At 39.9% G+C, this 17,695-nt stretch overlaps 1 protein-coding gene across 1 annotated transcript in view; it reads right to left on the bottom strand.

The window, feature by feature from the left end:
- Positions 1–17,695, bottom strand: part of faf1 (Fas (TNFRSF6) associated factor 1) — a 57,260-nt gene that overhangs the window by 23,036 nt on the left and 16,529 nt on the right. Inside the window, exons 8-12 of the mRNA XM_047587633.1 lie at positions 13,381–13,467; positions 5,733–5,828; positions 5,479–5,602; positions 5,301–5,364; positions 5,114–5,195 (exon numbers count right to left, since the gene is read on the bottom strand). Of these exons, the coding sequence (XP_047443589.1) occupies positions 5,114–5,195; positions 5,301–5,364; positions 5,479–5,602; positions 5,733–5,828; positions 13,381–13,467 (453 nt within the window). The remainder of the gene's footprint in view (positions 1–5,113; positions 5,196–5,300; positions 5,365–5,478; positions 5,603–5,732; positions 5,829–13,380; positions 13,468–17,695) is intronic.

Below are 17,695 nucleotides of genomic sequence, written 5' to 3'. Positions count from 1 at the left end.
AGAATTGGAATGGGAGAGCACTGCTGTGTTTGCTCAACGATTAGTGCTTTAGAATAATCTCCAGGGCTCCTAGAGAGAAGGAGCTGGGGACTCATTCACTGGGCCGATTCAACAGCCTGAAAAGATTAAACACTCATGCTGAGAAGACAAGCAAATTCAGTCTTGAGAGAGGAATGAGTGTGAGGAGAGGGAAAGCTTTACAACATAAAAAAAAAAAAAAAAAAACCTGATACACACTCAAATACTGACATCCCAACACACATGCACCGACGTATAATCCTAACTCTGTACCCTCAAGTGGAGGACTCATACTCATACATGTGCATGCTCAATTAGAGCAAGTGTAAAGACTAATCAAAGTGGGCATTTTGGCCAACTGAACTCCTTCATCTCAGTTAAACTGTCCGTACCCCTCTGTTCCCTCTCCGCTTTCAAGTGAGATCTTTTGTATTGCCTGTCTTAGCAGGGAGGAGCAAATCCCTCAGTTCAGCTAAATTACTAGGTCCAACCTGAGCGAGATAGTGACCCCATAGCCCTTCCTCACACCTGTTCACCTAAATTTAAGCCTGCTTTGTGTGTGAGAAAGAAACTAAAGATTTCACACTGTAGAGCAGCGTTCACACTCGAGCCTCCGTATAATCAATGCTCCTCTTATTCAGAAGGTAGATCCATACCACTGGAGTAATGATCATGTTTAAAATATAAGATTCAGATTTGTTTCCCCCATCAAAATCTACAATAGTCATTTTCAAATGATCCAAAACCTCATTGTCTTGATCTGGGTATTTGGTGTTGTGACTGCAGTAATATTTTGATATTAATATTAACTATTATTAATTATGACATAATAACAATTACAGCAATATTAATTATTGGTTTAATTGTTGGAATACAACATTTCTATTTTAACAGCAACAATAATGAGCATTTAACTGGGAACTAGAATTTTCTCAAATTCTGTGAAATATTTTTGATCCACCAGTATAGAGTATTAATTTACTATTCTGTTACTTGTCAAAAGCATCAATGAAATCTGTAGGATTAAGTGATAAAGCCAGCCCAATGTTACAATATATCTTATGTTGTATTTGTTAGCATGTTTCATTGTGATGCAGTCACTGAAAAATACCTTTTACTGTACTGTTCAGACTGCATTAACCCACATACAATTTGGGGAGAATTTTTAAAATGGCCTTTTTAAATTGGTGATTTGTTACTTCTTTATGTATAAATATTCATATTATTAAATTAATTAGAGTTAAACAGCTTAATTCGGTAACCGTGGAGCTTAAGTTTTCATAATCAGGTATTCTCCATGGTCATGGAGGAAAGATGAGTAATGACACCCAAGTACTGATATAATTATACCACGTAGGCTGCTGTCTTATAGGCTCTTTCTGAAATCAGTCCAGATTTACCACCTGGTGTACTATATTGACTTTCATCACTTTATTTTCATGTCCTTATGGTGCCCTTTTCAAAATGTAATGGAAATACAGTGCTCACTGTGCAGGGTGTAACTTACTGCTAAAAACCTGTAAACGCCAAGTGTCATTCCATATTATGTCACACTCTCAGCACTGAAGGGAATGCTAATATTGATAAAATCAAAATATCAGATAATACAGTTCTAATATCATAATTTGAATTAGTAAAACTGATATCCAGTGTGTGCTGTGGCATATGCAACTTTCTGTCGTTTTCCAACAGCAGAAATTTAAAGCGAAGCTACAATATATTAGTTAGAGATGTGACTGTGTCATAAAGTTAGGTTTCTTATCAATTTGAAGACTATTTAGAGGAACTTGCAGGGGGATTCTCCTAATAGACAGGTACTAGTCTAAGCTACGTCAAGACTCCTTTTATGCTCCAAACAGTCAAAACCTTCAGTTTTGACTGTTGGTTGGGTCTTCAGCAAGTTAAATGCAACATAATCAGACTGAGATTACAAGAGTGACTGTCCTCCAATAAGTATGGTACAATCTGAGTACAAACAACACTCCTGGATAACTTAGCATTTAATTGGCAGTCACACATGCCTACGCCATGACAGACCCAACATGTTGTTTGATTGTTTGTCAGAGCATCTTTTTCCTCGTTCCATTCTTATTTTCATAAAGGTTGTTTTTGTTGTCAATGAAACAAGTTTTATTTTCACTCATAAAGTCTGGAATATCAAAATTATCTGAATGGTTCCAGATAAATACGCATCATTAAATACAAAAAAAAAAAAATCGAATTTATTATATTAACAAGCAAAGACATAAAGTATTGTAAATCCAATGTCAAGATTTCATTTGGAGGAAATGATATAAATAAGGCTTCATCCACCAAATTCTTGGAGGTTTTCATGGACAGAGCATATTAATTTGTGGTTTCATATCTCTTAGCTCTTCATCCACAATATTATAGTTTAGTTTATACAAATCTTAGTTATTGTAATTTTGTTTCAGCAAGTACATACCCTACATACTTCAAGAAATTATTCATCACACAAAAGAAATTTCTTAGGCTATCCACCTCTACTAGTCAACCGCCTCCATCTGCTCCTCTATTTAAAAAAACTATTTATAACATTAATACATTTCAATACTGACTATTTATTTATAATAGTCTATTTATTTCCACATCTGCTTTCTAAATGTTTCAATTAAGTCTTTACAGTTAGCCTCTTGGTTGATTCTTATAACACAAGAGATGCCGTTAAACTTCATCCTCCTTTTTGCTGTACCTCCCTTTGAGGCAGCAGTCACTGTACCGAAGCACAGATCCTTAAGAGCACAAATGTATAACTGTTCCAATACTTAACAGGAAGCATATATTAATACATAAGAATATTCACACCGTAGTTATGCTCTTCATTGATGCAACTTTTAATGCATCTATTTATGCCTGACAGTAATCGTTCCAGGTTTAGTCAATAACTCATCAGTGTTGTCTACATCCCTCGACCCAACAGATACACGTACATCTACATGCCATGTGCCATTCTGATTGACTGCTGCTCTTCCCTCTTGACTCTGCGAGGCTATTGCTGGGTTTTAAAGTGGATACTTGGCAGTGATAAATCCCTGAACTCCCCGCTCCAGCAAGGCTATGAATTTTGATGTGTCTTTGTGTGTGGCAGACAGGAGAGAGGAGTGAAGAGCGAAGGAGAGTGGGGTTAGAGTGATTAACCACTGCGTTGATGGGGATTTAGTGGGGATCGTGGTTAGTGATGGGTGGCCTATCTCTCTGTACGGTCTGACTAACCACTGATCCCCAAGAGGGTTCAGCTCAGCTCAGCTCAGCTCAGCAGCCCAAAGCATTTTCATTAAGGATGGATTGAGTCTATCTCAACGGTCCCCCCAACACACACCTTCAGAAACACTTCATCAAATGTAGTGTTTTGCTTAGTGATTAGCCTCTCCCAGGCTATGAGAGAGAGTGAGACTGATTCCTCTGTTTATAAACCCACTCAGAAGCCCCCCTTCAGTCAAATCTGCCCTATTCTCATATCCTCTTAATGAAGAAGGCTTTTACTACCACGGGGACACGAAAACTAGATTCCTTTTCAAATGGAAGCAAAGAGCAAAGGATGGGACGGTGGGATAGATGGAAGAAGGGATGGTGTAACTATGCACATATGCTACTGTGTAATGAAACCATCGAAAGCAGCATGTTTTGGCCTGTCGTCTAGGATGCTTGTGACAAAACAGGACAAACACAGAACAGATCAAATAGCTTCTGTTCATGCAACATCTTTGCACATATCCAGCTCCTCTAAAGCCATTTTAACCACAGCACAGTTGGCAGGCTAAATCAAGCTCACCCAGAATAAAACTAAATGTGGTGAAAATGAATACTATTTTGCCCCCGCACTGTCTAGAGCACAGTGGTACAGTACAGGGTGTGTGAGCACCACAGAGGCATTCACCATATTGTGCTGGCTTAGGGGAGGAGATCAGCTGGTAAGCAGGCACGGTGCCAAACCTCTTTTTACGTTTTTTACATCTCCGTTTATTTCACACTCTCTCCATTCCTTACTCTTATTCTGCAATGGCACATATTTTTATTCTGCCCTTTCTTATTACGTTTCTTCTCATGACCTTCTCTTTTGCACCCTCATCTCTTCCCAGACCACGTTCTACCTTCTACCCTGCTATCATCTATTTCACCCTCCCTCTCTGTGTGCCTGGTGATCTGAACCCCCCTAACATCTTGCTGTGTCCTCACAGTCTAATAAGGCAGTAATCCACACAAGCTGTTAGTTGATACAAGCATCCTTAAAAGGACAAAAGCTGAAAAACATGGGGGAAAGTGGACAGCTAAATATAAAGCCTCAGCTGTCAGGGTGAAAATTTGATGAGGGTTTTGATGAAATTATATCAATATGCCTATAAAGCCTTGTCCATACAAAAGGCTTCAAGAAATTGCAAGAAAAAAAGACTTCAACTTTATTTCAGTGCTGGTACCACTGTTACAAAGAAACGATTATCAGGAATCCTACCCCATTATATATATTTTTTTTTTTATTTATATTTTTAAACCTCAGTTTTAACAGCTGACATTTGACCTAATGCTTTATGTCCTACATTTAAAGCAATATTTGCTGTTTAGATTTCTGTATGAATTCATCCTCAATAACAGGAGAGTACATGCAATCGGTGCAATTTGGCCGCAACATAAACTGAAAGAAAGTTTGTCTGTGTGTTTCCTCACACACACACGACCTTTATTTCAGGATGAAATAGGCTACATTATGAAAAATATTGTAATGCTGTGCATGCTGTATTACATTCCCACCAGTTCAGTAATGAAAGACAAGCTGTGAGGAATGCAGTGTCTCCCTAGACAGTAAGAGAATTAATAATATCCTGCTAACTTCATGTTCCTTCATCATGTTATCTTAAGCTAAGAACACTGCTCAAAAAGGAGGTGACTGGACTACACAAAGCAGGGATGACATCAGTACTAAAGGAGACAGGCCAGCACTGGTAACATGAATACCTTTCACAGAGTCAACATTGAAATGATTTGAAACATAAATGTAGAAATGGAAATACCCATTACTGCATCTCAGTAAATTAAAAATGTTCCTATGAGGCTTCAAACAGTATAAAAGTTTACTTACATCTCTGGCTTTACCATAGAAGGCCTCTTGAGATGCTGCCTCCAAAGACCCAATGAAGAACATTGGGTGGGTCTCTCCATACCTATGGGACAGACACATAACAAGGCAAACAGTTCACAAAGACATTGTTACGTTCTAACCGTACATGATTTTATTGTTCTTTGTGCACCTAGCACACATAACTCACCTTGAAGAAAATTCGGCAGTAAAGTGAAGTAAGGCATCAGCTTCATTCTCACTATTCTCTGGCACTGCAAGAGGGACAAAATAAGCATAAGTTAAGCTTTGGATGTGGGCTCTTGACAGTGAATGCTATAGCTGGAGGTAAAGTCGAGTTAAATATTAAACTGCTTTACTTTACGTACTCATAGGGGATTTCCGACAGGTTGAGGAGCCCATTCCAAACATCTCTGAATCATCCACACCAAACTCTGAGGCATCTTCAAAATCATCTCCCTCACTGTCGCTGATCATATGGACATCTGCACACTGTAAACAGAAATGATTCACAATTTTAAATCACAGATGCATTTTCTTAGCATGTCTAATGAATTATCATATGAACAGTGACCACAGGGAAAATAACCCACAACTCTGAAAACTGCATTTGTATATGTACCTCTTCTGTAGGTTCCTGGGCATTGGCTGGTGAGGACCTTCGGCAAACACTGAGGTGATGGCAGGGATAGCTGATCCCAGAGAGAGCTAGTGTCATCTAAATACAGGAAATATAATAAAAGATCAGTATCAAATCTTCTCTACAAAGTCATCTATGATTTCAGACTTTAATTTTCCATTAAACCAAATTGGCTCCATCAACACAAATGACAATTCCTTAAAAAATACGTAAGTCTAACATTAGCAAAACAAACCTCACAACAGAATCAAGTGGTAACGACGGAGTTACGTTTAAAATACTTTTATAAGCTTTTCTTAGGGCTTAGTCTCCCAAAGCTATGGGATCATAAGGTACTTTGACTTTCAAACAAAGGCTTGCTCATCTCGCTAATGAGGGGAGATCACAATGAGGTATCTGTACACCTGCATTGGCCCTCGTATGGTGGTGGTCTACTGTAAAAGAACACCTGACTAATTAGCTCCCAAATCCAATGCAAGGACTGAAAATGTCAGCGTTCAGCAGGGACTCATTACAGCTGGTGTCTCCTAGCTTAGACCTCTAAGGGATATCAAGAGTATAGGCAAGGCTGTTGCAGGATGTGGACTGAAACTTAAGATACCTTGCTTTTGAAAAGCAATGTGATAATGTTTTTCATTGACTCCCATCACATAATAAAGTGTTCTATTACTATTATTATTTATAGGTACTAGTGTACCTATAAATTTCAACATTTTCTCATTCCTGTCAACAATAACTACTCAATGCCTGAATATACTGATATTTTACAATAACGCAACAATATATTCACTGGTATACTAATATATACTAATTGTTAGTATCCCAGCAGAAAGCCCAGATGCAAATACGTTTCTGGGAGAGTGAACCTCTAAACAACAAGGGCAGGGAAGCTGGTTGTGATAAGAGACAGGGAAGCAGCTCGTCTCCTGCAGAGGTCCTGTGATCTGCTCCATTGTCAGGTGCTAAGACACACAAAGAGCAGCTGGACATGGTTGAATCAAGAGACGATTACATGCAACGCCAATTGAATCTGAAAAGGCCTACACAGATTAAAGGGAGTTTCTCTCTGTGTCGCTCTTAAAACAGAGTTGTTCCTCATGCTGGCCCCAGCTTCTACAGCGAGAGAGAACAGTGTAGCCACTAGACCTTGTCAGCAACATGGAGTCAATAGTGTGCTGCCGTCTGCCTGGAACAGATAAGAAGCAAGTACCCTGCTGTCTATTATATGTCTTTTCACACTTACTTATCTTGTGAGTCTTAGAAAGTAAGTTAGCAGGAGCCACAGTACCTAAATATTTGTAGAACAATTGTGACAGACCACCTTGTGTATATATGGGTTGTGCAGTGTCACAACATGTTTACAACCTGAGACAATAAAAAAATTGTCTACACCATAATATCACAAATCAATGCACAGAGATGCTTTTAGCTGACTTCGAAATGGATTAATTTGTTCTGAATTTTCCAAGAACGTACCTTTTTACTATGGTTATTATAGCAACAAATTATTTAATTGATTGATGTTCCATAAAAACATACCATTAAAAAATATATACAGATACTGTACATATACAATAACTGTGGAGGTTATCCATTTGCCTAAAAGATTTAAAACTATGTTTATTGGTATAAATATACATTTTTCTCCTAAACACAGAAAGTGAAACCTGTCTCAGTCTGCTGCCTTTAAATATGTGACAAAACAGTTATAATATCGACCACCATGTTTTAAATTCCCACAAGCCCAGCACATGTGAGAAACTCAGTATTTCCCATGACAGTTCAAGGAGGAATGATGTCTTGATGAGTACTGCTCTTCTATGTTATCTTAATCACAGAAAACTGCTAAAAAAAAGCAGCGGCTAGACTGACATGCAATACTGAAACTACATAAAACCAAGAATGACATCACTGCTAAACACACATGTCAAAAGTGGACAGAGCTTTTTTTTTTTTTTTTTTTTTTTGCAGATCGTACTTGTTCTGAAGCCTACATGTGATAAATGTGTGTGAAGACAACTATACGATATAAACAGTACATGTGCTGTTTCGGAGGGAATGGAAATCTTCCCATCAGCAAGTCGTCATAGTGATAAACAGTGAGACACAGAAAAGTGTACACACAGATTATGAAGGAATAAGACTGTGTTTCTTGTGAACTGCTAATTAGTAGCAAGTGTAACAATGAAAGTGCGAGTGTCTCAGCGAGGACAGCTCAGTACTGTAGGAACACCTACGAAGAACACTTAACTGAATTGCCTCGTCTCTGCTCATGTAACTCGACTCTAACTAGTTTAGCACAGCAGTACTGTTTATTAGATCAATGTGTCATTCATGTCAGAAAACCACAATTTTACAAAGGAATGAAATGAAAACTAATCTTAATATTAAAAAGAAAAAAAGATTTGTCCTCAAAAGCGATGGATGGTGCCAGGCACAGAAAAAGCTGAGAGAAGTACTGAGCCAAAGAAAGACAGACAGGCCCTGAGCTTGAAGGGTGTGAAGGAATGGCCCCAGGTCTATTCTGCCTATCCCAATCGTGTGACAATCAAACATGAGAATCTTAGCAGCGGCTGTCGAAGGGATCCCCATAAACCCTTTACCCCCACCACACACAATGAGAGGCTTTTGTCTGCGGACCTAATAAGTGTATAAATAAAGTTGATCACTTCCCCTGTCAAAGACAGCCTGGAGGGTTTGGGCTGACATGGATGCAAGGACGGGAGGTGAAAGGGGGGAAAAAATGAGTTGAGCTCTTCCTTGCTCTGACCCGATGGATTCTCCTGATGTTGAGGTACACAAGTGCAGCTTGGCGGCTCAGTGGAAAACGTGGAAACAAGGTTGAAGCACCGCAGGGCACAGGGTCTGGGGGGATGAGGTTAACCCCCCCAAATGACCCTCTCCTACATCTCCACACAAAAGGAACTGGCTCCTCTTTTTTGGATTCTTTTAATTAACACTTGCATTGAGGCTTTAAGCATTCAGGGGCCGATACAGGGAAGGAATTTTCTCGTACTCCCTTACCCAGTCCCTCTTTTCCCCTTCAACCTTTTTTCCCTTCTCTACCCTTCTTTTTTCATTCTTTCTGTGTTTCATTTTTTTTTCTTTCTAGTGTAGGCAGTGTTTGGATTAGGTGTCTGGCTCTGAGTGTGAGATAATTACCACTGACAGCTGAACCAGAGGCAACTAAAACCACAGTACCTTACGCCACTATGTCATTTATAGAGCAAGGATGGATGGCAAGAGAAAAGGAGGTATATAAAAAGTAAATGTTAAGGACAAGAGGAAACAATGTGGATGAGAGTCAATGCAATCATGTGAATCATTATGGCTTGTAGAGAAGGAAAACAAACAAAAAAATAAATAAGGCAGAATGATTCCCATCTTTAACATACATTGTTTTTCTTATTTTAGGCTACTAGGGACAACTATGACAAAAGGTGACCAAGCTAATAAGGTGAAGCATCTTCCTCCTCAAATAAAGTAACAAACACTTCAGCGAGATATGAACTTAAAGCAAAATGGACAGAATTAGAAGAGACAGTAAAGCAGTTCTGAATGTCACCTGAAAGAGGGCAATTTCACAAGGGAGGGGCTCTACCGGAGCCTACTGCTCAGCCCTGTTGCTACGGAAACCACCAGACCCCCCCCACTCCCAAATAAACCCTTGGTTCCTCAGGTCCCTATCAGGTAGAGGAGGATTCCATTAATGCCAGCTGGGAAATGGAGGGAGGTGCTGCCCGACAAGGCAAGGCACCTCAGAGGCTCTGCGGCATTAATACATTAGCAAACACCATGAAACACTGCATAAATGTCAGCAATTACTGGCTAGAAAGAAGGGTGGGGGGTGGCGAAGGGGTGAAGAGATGAGGGGATGTAATAAGGATGTCCCACTGGCTGTCAATCACTCCAACAGGTGTGGAGGAAGGACTGGCAATCAAAGCCGCTCCAATGACGTGAAGCCTGTCTGGAAAATCTCCATGTTGAATTGCTTAGGTGAAGTAGAAAGACGCGGAGAAGGCTAGGGAATTATATTTCCAAAGGCAACTGAAGTTAATGTCCTGTTGGCTTCTTATCTTTGCATCATCTGATGCAAAGACCTCTGTCATCATCTTCAGCACTGTTCCTAACAGCTGCAAGAATCAGGAGGAATTTGAAGGCAGAGCTAGATCATGCAAATAATGCCAGAGCATTTGTTTTAATCTACTTGGAATAAAATGAATTCCGTCAAGTTTTAACTATAGCAAAGTCCAACATACTTCCCTCTGACTGGGAACTTTTTCCAGTGCTATCAAGACTGTTGCGAAGCAGTAAACCCGAGGAAAATAAAAAGAAATGCTAAAACAAATATTCACAAAAAGACAGTACGCTTCCCCACATGATCCTCTATTTGGCAAATCTGTGAATAACAAATGGGCTTCTAGTGGATCTATAGGAAATATTAGAATCACAGCATCTGAAAATGCTCAGAAACATTTCAAATGGGTGACAAGTGACAGCTTGACTTTTAAGTGATAACGCTTTAGGTAAATGTCTAACTATTGTCTGGATCTAATTTCAAGGCTAACCTCGGTTATTTGGAGGACATTAAGCAAGAGAGAATAATAAAACAAAACTTACTTTATAACCTTACAAGAGACAACTGGTCACTTTTTATATATAGATATATATATGCTGTTTTCTATACAGTGAAGCATAAGAAATGTTCAAATTGCTTACTTGTCTGGGACATAATCTTCCTGCTAGAAATGAGCATCACCTCATATTGCTACTGCTTTGTGCCACTTCCACTTCCTTTTATACTCAAGTTCCTTACTCAAACACCCCAAACAATTATAATGCACTGAATAAACTGATGGGTTGTTCTCTGCCACTTGAGCATTATATATCCTGATCCAATTTCAATTCTCCATAAGACCTTGAATAATTCAGAGCACAATCAACAATGAAACACACAGTGGACAGTATCAGGGGGGTGACGCAACACATAACTACTAGTTTCCCTGGAAGGTGGGAATGTCCAACAAACTATTTTCTTACACTCCAACAATACGTGACATAATTAAACTAACATTACATCAACTCAAATAACTTTCTCAGAACACACAAATAAATGACAAAAGAAACTGATACTCTGAACTAGTCGATCAACTACATGAACCATCATAAAGAAAAGGTGCTTTTTGTCCCTGCAAAGAGCTACAGAGCATCTAAATAATCTGAAATACTAAAGCAGCAGTGTGAAGACGCATACACTGACAGTGTCACGGTACATGCTGGTTAGTGTAAAAAACAAAAATTAATAATGTAACGAGTGACAAAAGCAAAATTACAGTTTTGTCTATCACATACTTTCTACAAAAATTAAAAGCACACAAACATAAGCAACTTTTTAAAAAACTGCATCAACACACAAATGCAAAGACGCAAGACACACAAACATAAAAGCACAGGTAAACACAGTGATATCACACACATGGTGGCAGAGCAAAGTTAAGTTGTAATCGATTCAACAGCAAGCAGGATAGTGTGTGGTGCTAAATGTAATCTGGGGCCTCTGGCTGCCATGTTTATTGGCCCAAACCCAGGGAGATGAGACTGGGCTAATGAGCTAGACACTAACACTGGCTCCCTACCCGCCTGCTAGGCCAGCCAAGCCCTTGGCTTTCTCTGTTAATACCTTCAGACGTTTCAATAAGAGGGCTATGGCTAGAGCAGAGGCCATTATTCCACTTCTGTCTCTTTCACTTTTTTAATATCTTCTCATTCAGGAAACGCAGACACTGCAGATGTGTGTTAGTGAAAGGCTGACCGGACCTACACAATGAGCTCAAATCTATTCATGATTCCTGCCCATTATATTTTGGGCCATGAGCTGAGCTGAGCAGATCATAAAAATGCAAAGATCAAACCATTATTATTGTACCTATGTATTTATCTTAACATTAAATAAGCCTGACACATATTAGACAAGGAATTCACAAAATAGCATACATTACTAACATTAGTAGCTTTTTAATTAACTGATTTGGCACGATTTTGCAAATAATATATCTTTTCAAAATCAGTGTGTTCATCTAATTATTTTTTATAGAGAGCATATGCAGGAGATTTAATTAAGATCATAACTGTTTTATATACAGGAAAGGAAGCTATGATACTTATTTTTAAAAAATTCACAACATACTGCTTTCATTCAGTGTCCTACAAAAATGGAAAAATAAACCCAAATTGTATCCAGTTAATATAAAGGCAATAAAATTAATTAAGGCACTGATCTATTTTCACAGAACAACCACAAATAGTTCTATTACAGAAAGACACACCTAATATGCTGGAGTTAGTTGTAAATGAACATCTGTGGTTACCCTCTTCTTCTGCTAGTGTGGACAGAGAAGTCATAAAGCACAAGCTGCATCGTGTGGCCACAAAATGAAAAAGTAAATCATTTGGTGCCATAATATAGGAAGCCGTTCGCTCAGAACTGAGGTCAGTCATTGTGCCACATGCCCACAATGTGCTTTCAGATTTGCAGTGAGATGAGTATTTCTGTTGCAATCCTGGGCTGTTTACTGATCACATAACTGGAAGTCTACAAAGATAATGCTAACATTGCTAAATCTGCATCATAGCAGTATGGTTTGTTTGGTGGTTACTGGCTTTACAATTGGCTGCTCTGAGCTGTCATCGAACAAAATAAAGCAAACAATCTTTTGCAGTGTATAACCTTTTATCCTTTGGGCTGTTGTTCACATTAATGGGTACAATTTCTTTGCTTTCATTTTTAGTATTAAAAGCTTTCCTGTAAGTCATAAAAACAGGTGAATATATTGTTCGCTGACTTTGAGCATTTGAAAGAAACTCTAGCTAACTGACAGACTGAACTGTATCCACTGGAATGCTCTATTAAAAAAATATTTATCCTCCTTATTAATCAGTGCACTGCTATTACAGCCACTACTATCACAGTATACACATGACAAGGTATGGAAAAAAAAGAAACCAAGTCAATACTAATATTCCAAACCTAACAACATACACAGAGATCCAAAAGGGGAACGTTAGCTTGGGGTTAACCCAAGAATGTGTGCACAGCAGCTTCTCAATGTAGCATGATAAACCATCCCAAACCATTAGCATGGGAACACATATGCTGTCAAAGACGAGGTGACACAAAAGGGGTCAGAGGTTCCTCAAGGTTCTGTATGAGGGCCGCCTCTGATCAGCTTGACTGTGGGCAGGCTGAATGGCTGGGAAGAGCAACCCTGGGACGGGAGAGGTCAGAGGGACTCAATGATGGGAGCTTTAATGTCCACAGATAAGGGACACAGGATGGGGGCCGTCTTTGACATCTTAATTAGCTTCAACATCTTACTCTCATGCTTCTGACAGATGGTTTTGACATGGAAGACAGGGTGTGGAACAGTTTCCACTACAATTCATCATGAAAATAATGTACATTAATTACTTGTCATTAATGTACACCAGTCTGTGACGGATTTTCAATTATCTTTTAGGCCACAGTCACTGATCCAATCACAATAGAGCAACAAACAGGCAGTATTTATTATGAAAAGGAAAAGTCTGGATAATGAATCTTAATTTATGCAGTTTTGTGTGTGTTTCTTACAGAATCATCGGATGCTGATGCAGGCCATCCCTCCCACTGCTGATGCCGGACTGGGATGTTGGTCAAGTCTGAAACATTCCTCTTCACCTGCAAACAGAGGAAAGTTTACATTACACCAGTAATAAGAACTAAGTAAAAATATTTAAATACCTAAATGAACCTAAAAATTACGATTGAAAAATATTCATGTCATTGTTTCTTTTCAATAAACACAGGGTTGTAAATTCTATAAAGCTATACTTCATTCAAATGCATGGGAGGCAATTAAGATGGAGGCAGATAAATCAAGAGGACATGAGTTAAAAGGAGAGAGGAGAAATTTTTTAAAAAAAAGACAGCCTGTGTTATAAGCATTCTTCAGATGCCATTGCTAATTCCCAGCAACAACAGCTCCACGCTCTGAAATGAACAGTATTTCTCTTCTCCCATTCATGCGCAGACGCTGTATCTGCTTCACTTAATAACATTCCTTGCTTTTAAACAGTTAGCAGCCAGCAGCGCCTGTCCTACCGAGCGCCACGTTACACCGTCCAGTGAGTTGTTGGTTTAAAGCCCTAACGCCAGCCTGATGTGCGCCAGTCAACGCTGATCAAAGCCCCATCAGCGTCTGAACACTGTCAGCTGTGGATTCTAGTGCATTTGTTCGTCATAATTCTGCCGTTCAGGCCCGCAGGGCTGGACACTGATGCTGAGAAAACTATCTATTGTGGCAAAGATCCCTCCATACACGGGCCAAATCCTGTCTTTGTAAATAGCACTGAAGAGAGATGGATCCTTGGGCATATACAGCCTGGCTGGTCATAGAGGTGGAAACTTAAAGAACGCTACAAACACAAAGTCAAAGCCAACCTCAAGCAAAACAAGAAGGCATCTGCTAAACACTGAACTGTAAAGATCATTGTGGCAGACTTTGCATGCATGCTTGCATCTTAAAATGACTTGTTACAACACTTTGCTTTGTGGGAGCACGAACAGGAAGAACTGTATTTAAATACAAAATTATGTTTTTATAAATAAAAAAAAAACAGTAAATATTTTATCTAAGTTATCAATCTGAATTCTTTATTTGTGCTGGGCTGGACAGAGCAAAGCAATTCACAGTACAAACAAGACGAGAGTGAAAAAAAGAACAATAAAGTGGCACAGTCCATCCTTTGTCTTTCTATCGTAAATCCCACACCACGCTGCTCAGTGCCTATCCTTATGAAGAGAAGCTATGGCCAGGATAGCAGTCTGGGGTCAAAGCGGGTGGCCAGTGTTATTACAGAGTGTAATATCTATGTTTGACCAGCCAGACTACAGGGATTTGACTGACCGGCTGGCCAGTCGATGAATAGAGGGGAAAAGGGAGGAAAGGAGAGGCATAAACACTAGTAATGAAGAGGCTGCAGTCAGAGGTTAAAGCAGCATCAGAGAAACAACAAACTAACGCCCACAACAGAGAGAGTGAAGGTGAGAGGTGGAGAAGAAGGAGACTGGAGACAGACAGTGAAAGACACCTGGCAGAGGACAATCTGATCTCAACACAAAAAGAAAACACAGCTACGTACACAGCCGGCCTGCCCACATGAAACTACACCACCAGAATCAGTCTGTCAGCCTTCTCTTGAAAAAATGGTGCTATTATGAAATTCTGATGAAGCCATATGGGAAAAGACAACACAATTTAGAACATATAGCAGCCTAAGACCAAGGTGACACAATGCCTTGACTTAACTTCTTGAGGTAGCTGATTTTTTTGTTGCAATCCTCAGTTTCAAAGCATTGTATGTAAAGGGCACAGCAGCCATCGCACATGGAGCAAGACTGTCTAATGCTGCCCCCTGTCTACGACAATAGCCATCTCATTAATACATTAGCCTGAAACAAATTAAAACAATTACATTTAATTGCTAACTCTGAGTTAACACATCTGCACAGCAAATTTCTACTTATGTTTACAAGCATAAACTTGTTTGACCTAAAACAAGACAAGTCTTTAAGGAATGTAACTTTACTGAACTGGGAAAACCATGGCTTAAAAATCAAGGCATGATGGTCAAACGCTGCAGTGGTTTGTGAAAAGTATCAAACCGACTTGTGCACACAGGAACTAAAGTGTAAAAGAAATGTATTTAACAGAGCAGAACAAGATTTATATCAACATCTAATACAGGGTTGATGATTCGTGAGTCTGTTCATGTTGAGCTGAGGCAGGAGTGTATGAGCCAGTTATATACAACATTAGCAAGACTGGCTGCGGTGCTGAGCTGCTGGGCAATACGCCTCACCGCAAAATTAATGATCCAATCATTGTAAATGCCAATTGCCTGTAATCCCTGGCTGGAAGCAAATCAAAGAGAAGGTTTGCCGTTAAACAGTCACAAGCTCTCTCTTGCTCTCTTTCTTCATCTACCCTAGGCACCAGATGCCTTTCTTTCATTCCTTTTTCGATCCAACCTTCCTTTTCTCAGTTCTGTAGCCCTGTCTGCATTTGGTTCCTATATGTCTCCCAGCTGCAGAGCAGGGTTGGGGCCCAGGCCCAGCCCCGAGGGGCAGTAGAGGAGGGAAATCCCCAGGACAACTGGTCTGGTCACGGACAACTCAGGACCCAGCAGCCATCCCTATTCTACCCTCTACTTCCCTGGCAAACATTTGCTCTCCAGCTTAGCTCAGATGCTAGCCAGCAACTTGCCCCCACACTCTTGTCTGGTAATGCCAATCAGAGTCTACACAGCCTTGAGCTCTAGAGATGGAGAAGAAAGGAGGTGGAAAAGGGACACTGAGAGAGAGAGATGGAGAATGAAGGAATAAGAAGGGAGGGGTAAGGGCAGTTCCCTGAGAGCCACAAGGCAACGCCAGAGTCTTTGGCAAAGACAAACAAGAAGACAAGAGTCTATCCCTATTGATATGCACAAGTAGGGAGCATCGGTTAGTCTTCAGCTAAGACAAAAGGGAGAATAGGGAGAGAAAGGTGCTCTATAGTGGACACCCAGTCTGTGAGTGGACACAGTATAAGCAGAAAAGGGTGTCAGACAATCTGAATATGGTGTTACTTCTTCATTGCATCTTTCACACTTTTCATCATGACAGAAATACATTCCTCTTGTCATTTGTGCCTTTCGTTATAGTTTTTAATATCAGAATTTTCACCATCTAATTCTTCAGACTTACACGTGGTAAAGATGAAGAATTAGATTTGTACCCGGTAACTCAACTTTTTTCACACCTTCCCTAAATGGTGTACGCACATGACATATGCAGGTTAAAGTTCTGGGTCTCATTTTCACTGCAGGGGGCTGGTGATGGCTAAAGACAAGTATGTGTAAGGAAAAGACCACGACATGGAGGCCTGTTTAAGCCCACATTGTCCCTTCTTTATCCCCTATGGCCTCTTACAGCACCCCCACCAAGCCAACAGTCCTTCGCCTCATTCTGTGTCCATGGTTCCCCCCTCCCACACCACAGGGACCCCTCCCCAGTGTTTGTAATCCCAGCAGAAACACTTAAGGTTCACAGTGGGTGCTCATCAAAACCATCTGCCTGAGAAGAGAGTGAGAGAGAAAAAGAGAGATGATCGAGGAGGGGGAAAAAAAACGAGAGCGAAGAGAAGAGAAAAAGAAATCCAGGGAGGCAAGCTGCCTCCAGTTCAGATGCTGGATGTACTAATCTGTTCAATTAGCACCATTACAAGCCTTGCAAGTAGCCTGATTATTATTAGTGTAATCTTCACCCACACTAAGGACCCAGGCCACAGCCACAGAGGCTGCACTGAACAAGGAGGACGATTGTCTTCTACTGTTACTTGTGAGAAAATAATTGGTCTGGATGTAAAAATGGAGACATTCAGTTCAGAACTTCAGTTCTGGTCAACACGTAGAGATATTCCTATTTAAACCCAAACTCCCCACCAGTCCTTTCGAATTGAGGAAGCTACTTGCATAAGTGGTGAAACAAGCGTTTCATGAAACTCTAAAAGTAAAGTCTTGTCAAAGTTTATTTCTAAAGTGCTATACAAGCAGAACCATATATATAGATCAACAATTCCCATTAGTATAAAACCAATAAATATGAGCTAAAATAAGCAATAAAAGATCTAATAAAACAAAAGTGAAACTGTTAATAAAAAAAAAATGTGTTACAAAATAAAACCCATGATTTCCTGCTCAACTTGACCTGAAAGCCGGAGAGAGTGAGTTTTCAACAATGATTTAAAATCTTTTTAAACTCTGGGCAGCTTTGATATAGAAGGCTAGGCTGTTCCAGTGTTTGGGGGCCACCACCAAAAAGGCTCTATCGTCCCCGTGTCCTCGCCTGGATCTAGGGTGGTCCAGTC

Source organism: Mugil cephalus, chromosome 6, assembly GCF_022458985.1.
Source record: "Mugil cephalus isolate CIBA_MC_2020 chromosome 6, CIBA_Mcephalus_1.1, whole genome shotgun sequence".
NCBI classification, from domain to species: Eukaryota; Metazoa; Chordata; class Actinopteri; order Mugiliformes; family Mugilidae; genus Mugil; species Mugil cephalus.
The sequence above is the reverse complement of the archived record's forward strand: the minus strand, read 5'-3'. Positions and strand labels throughout refer to the sequence as shown.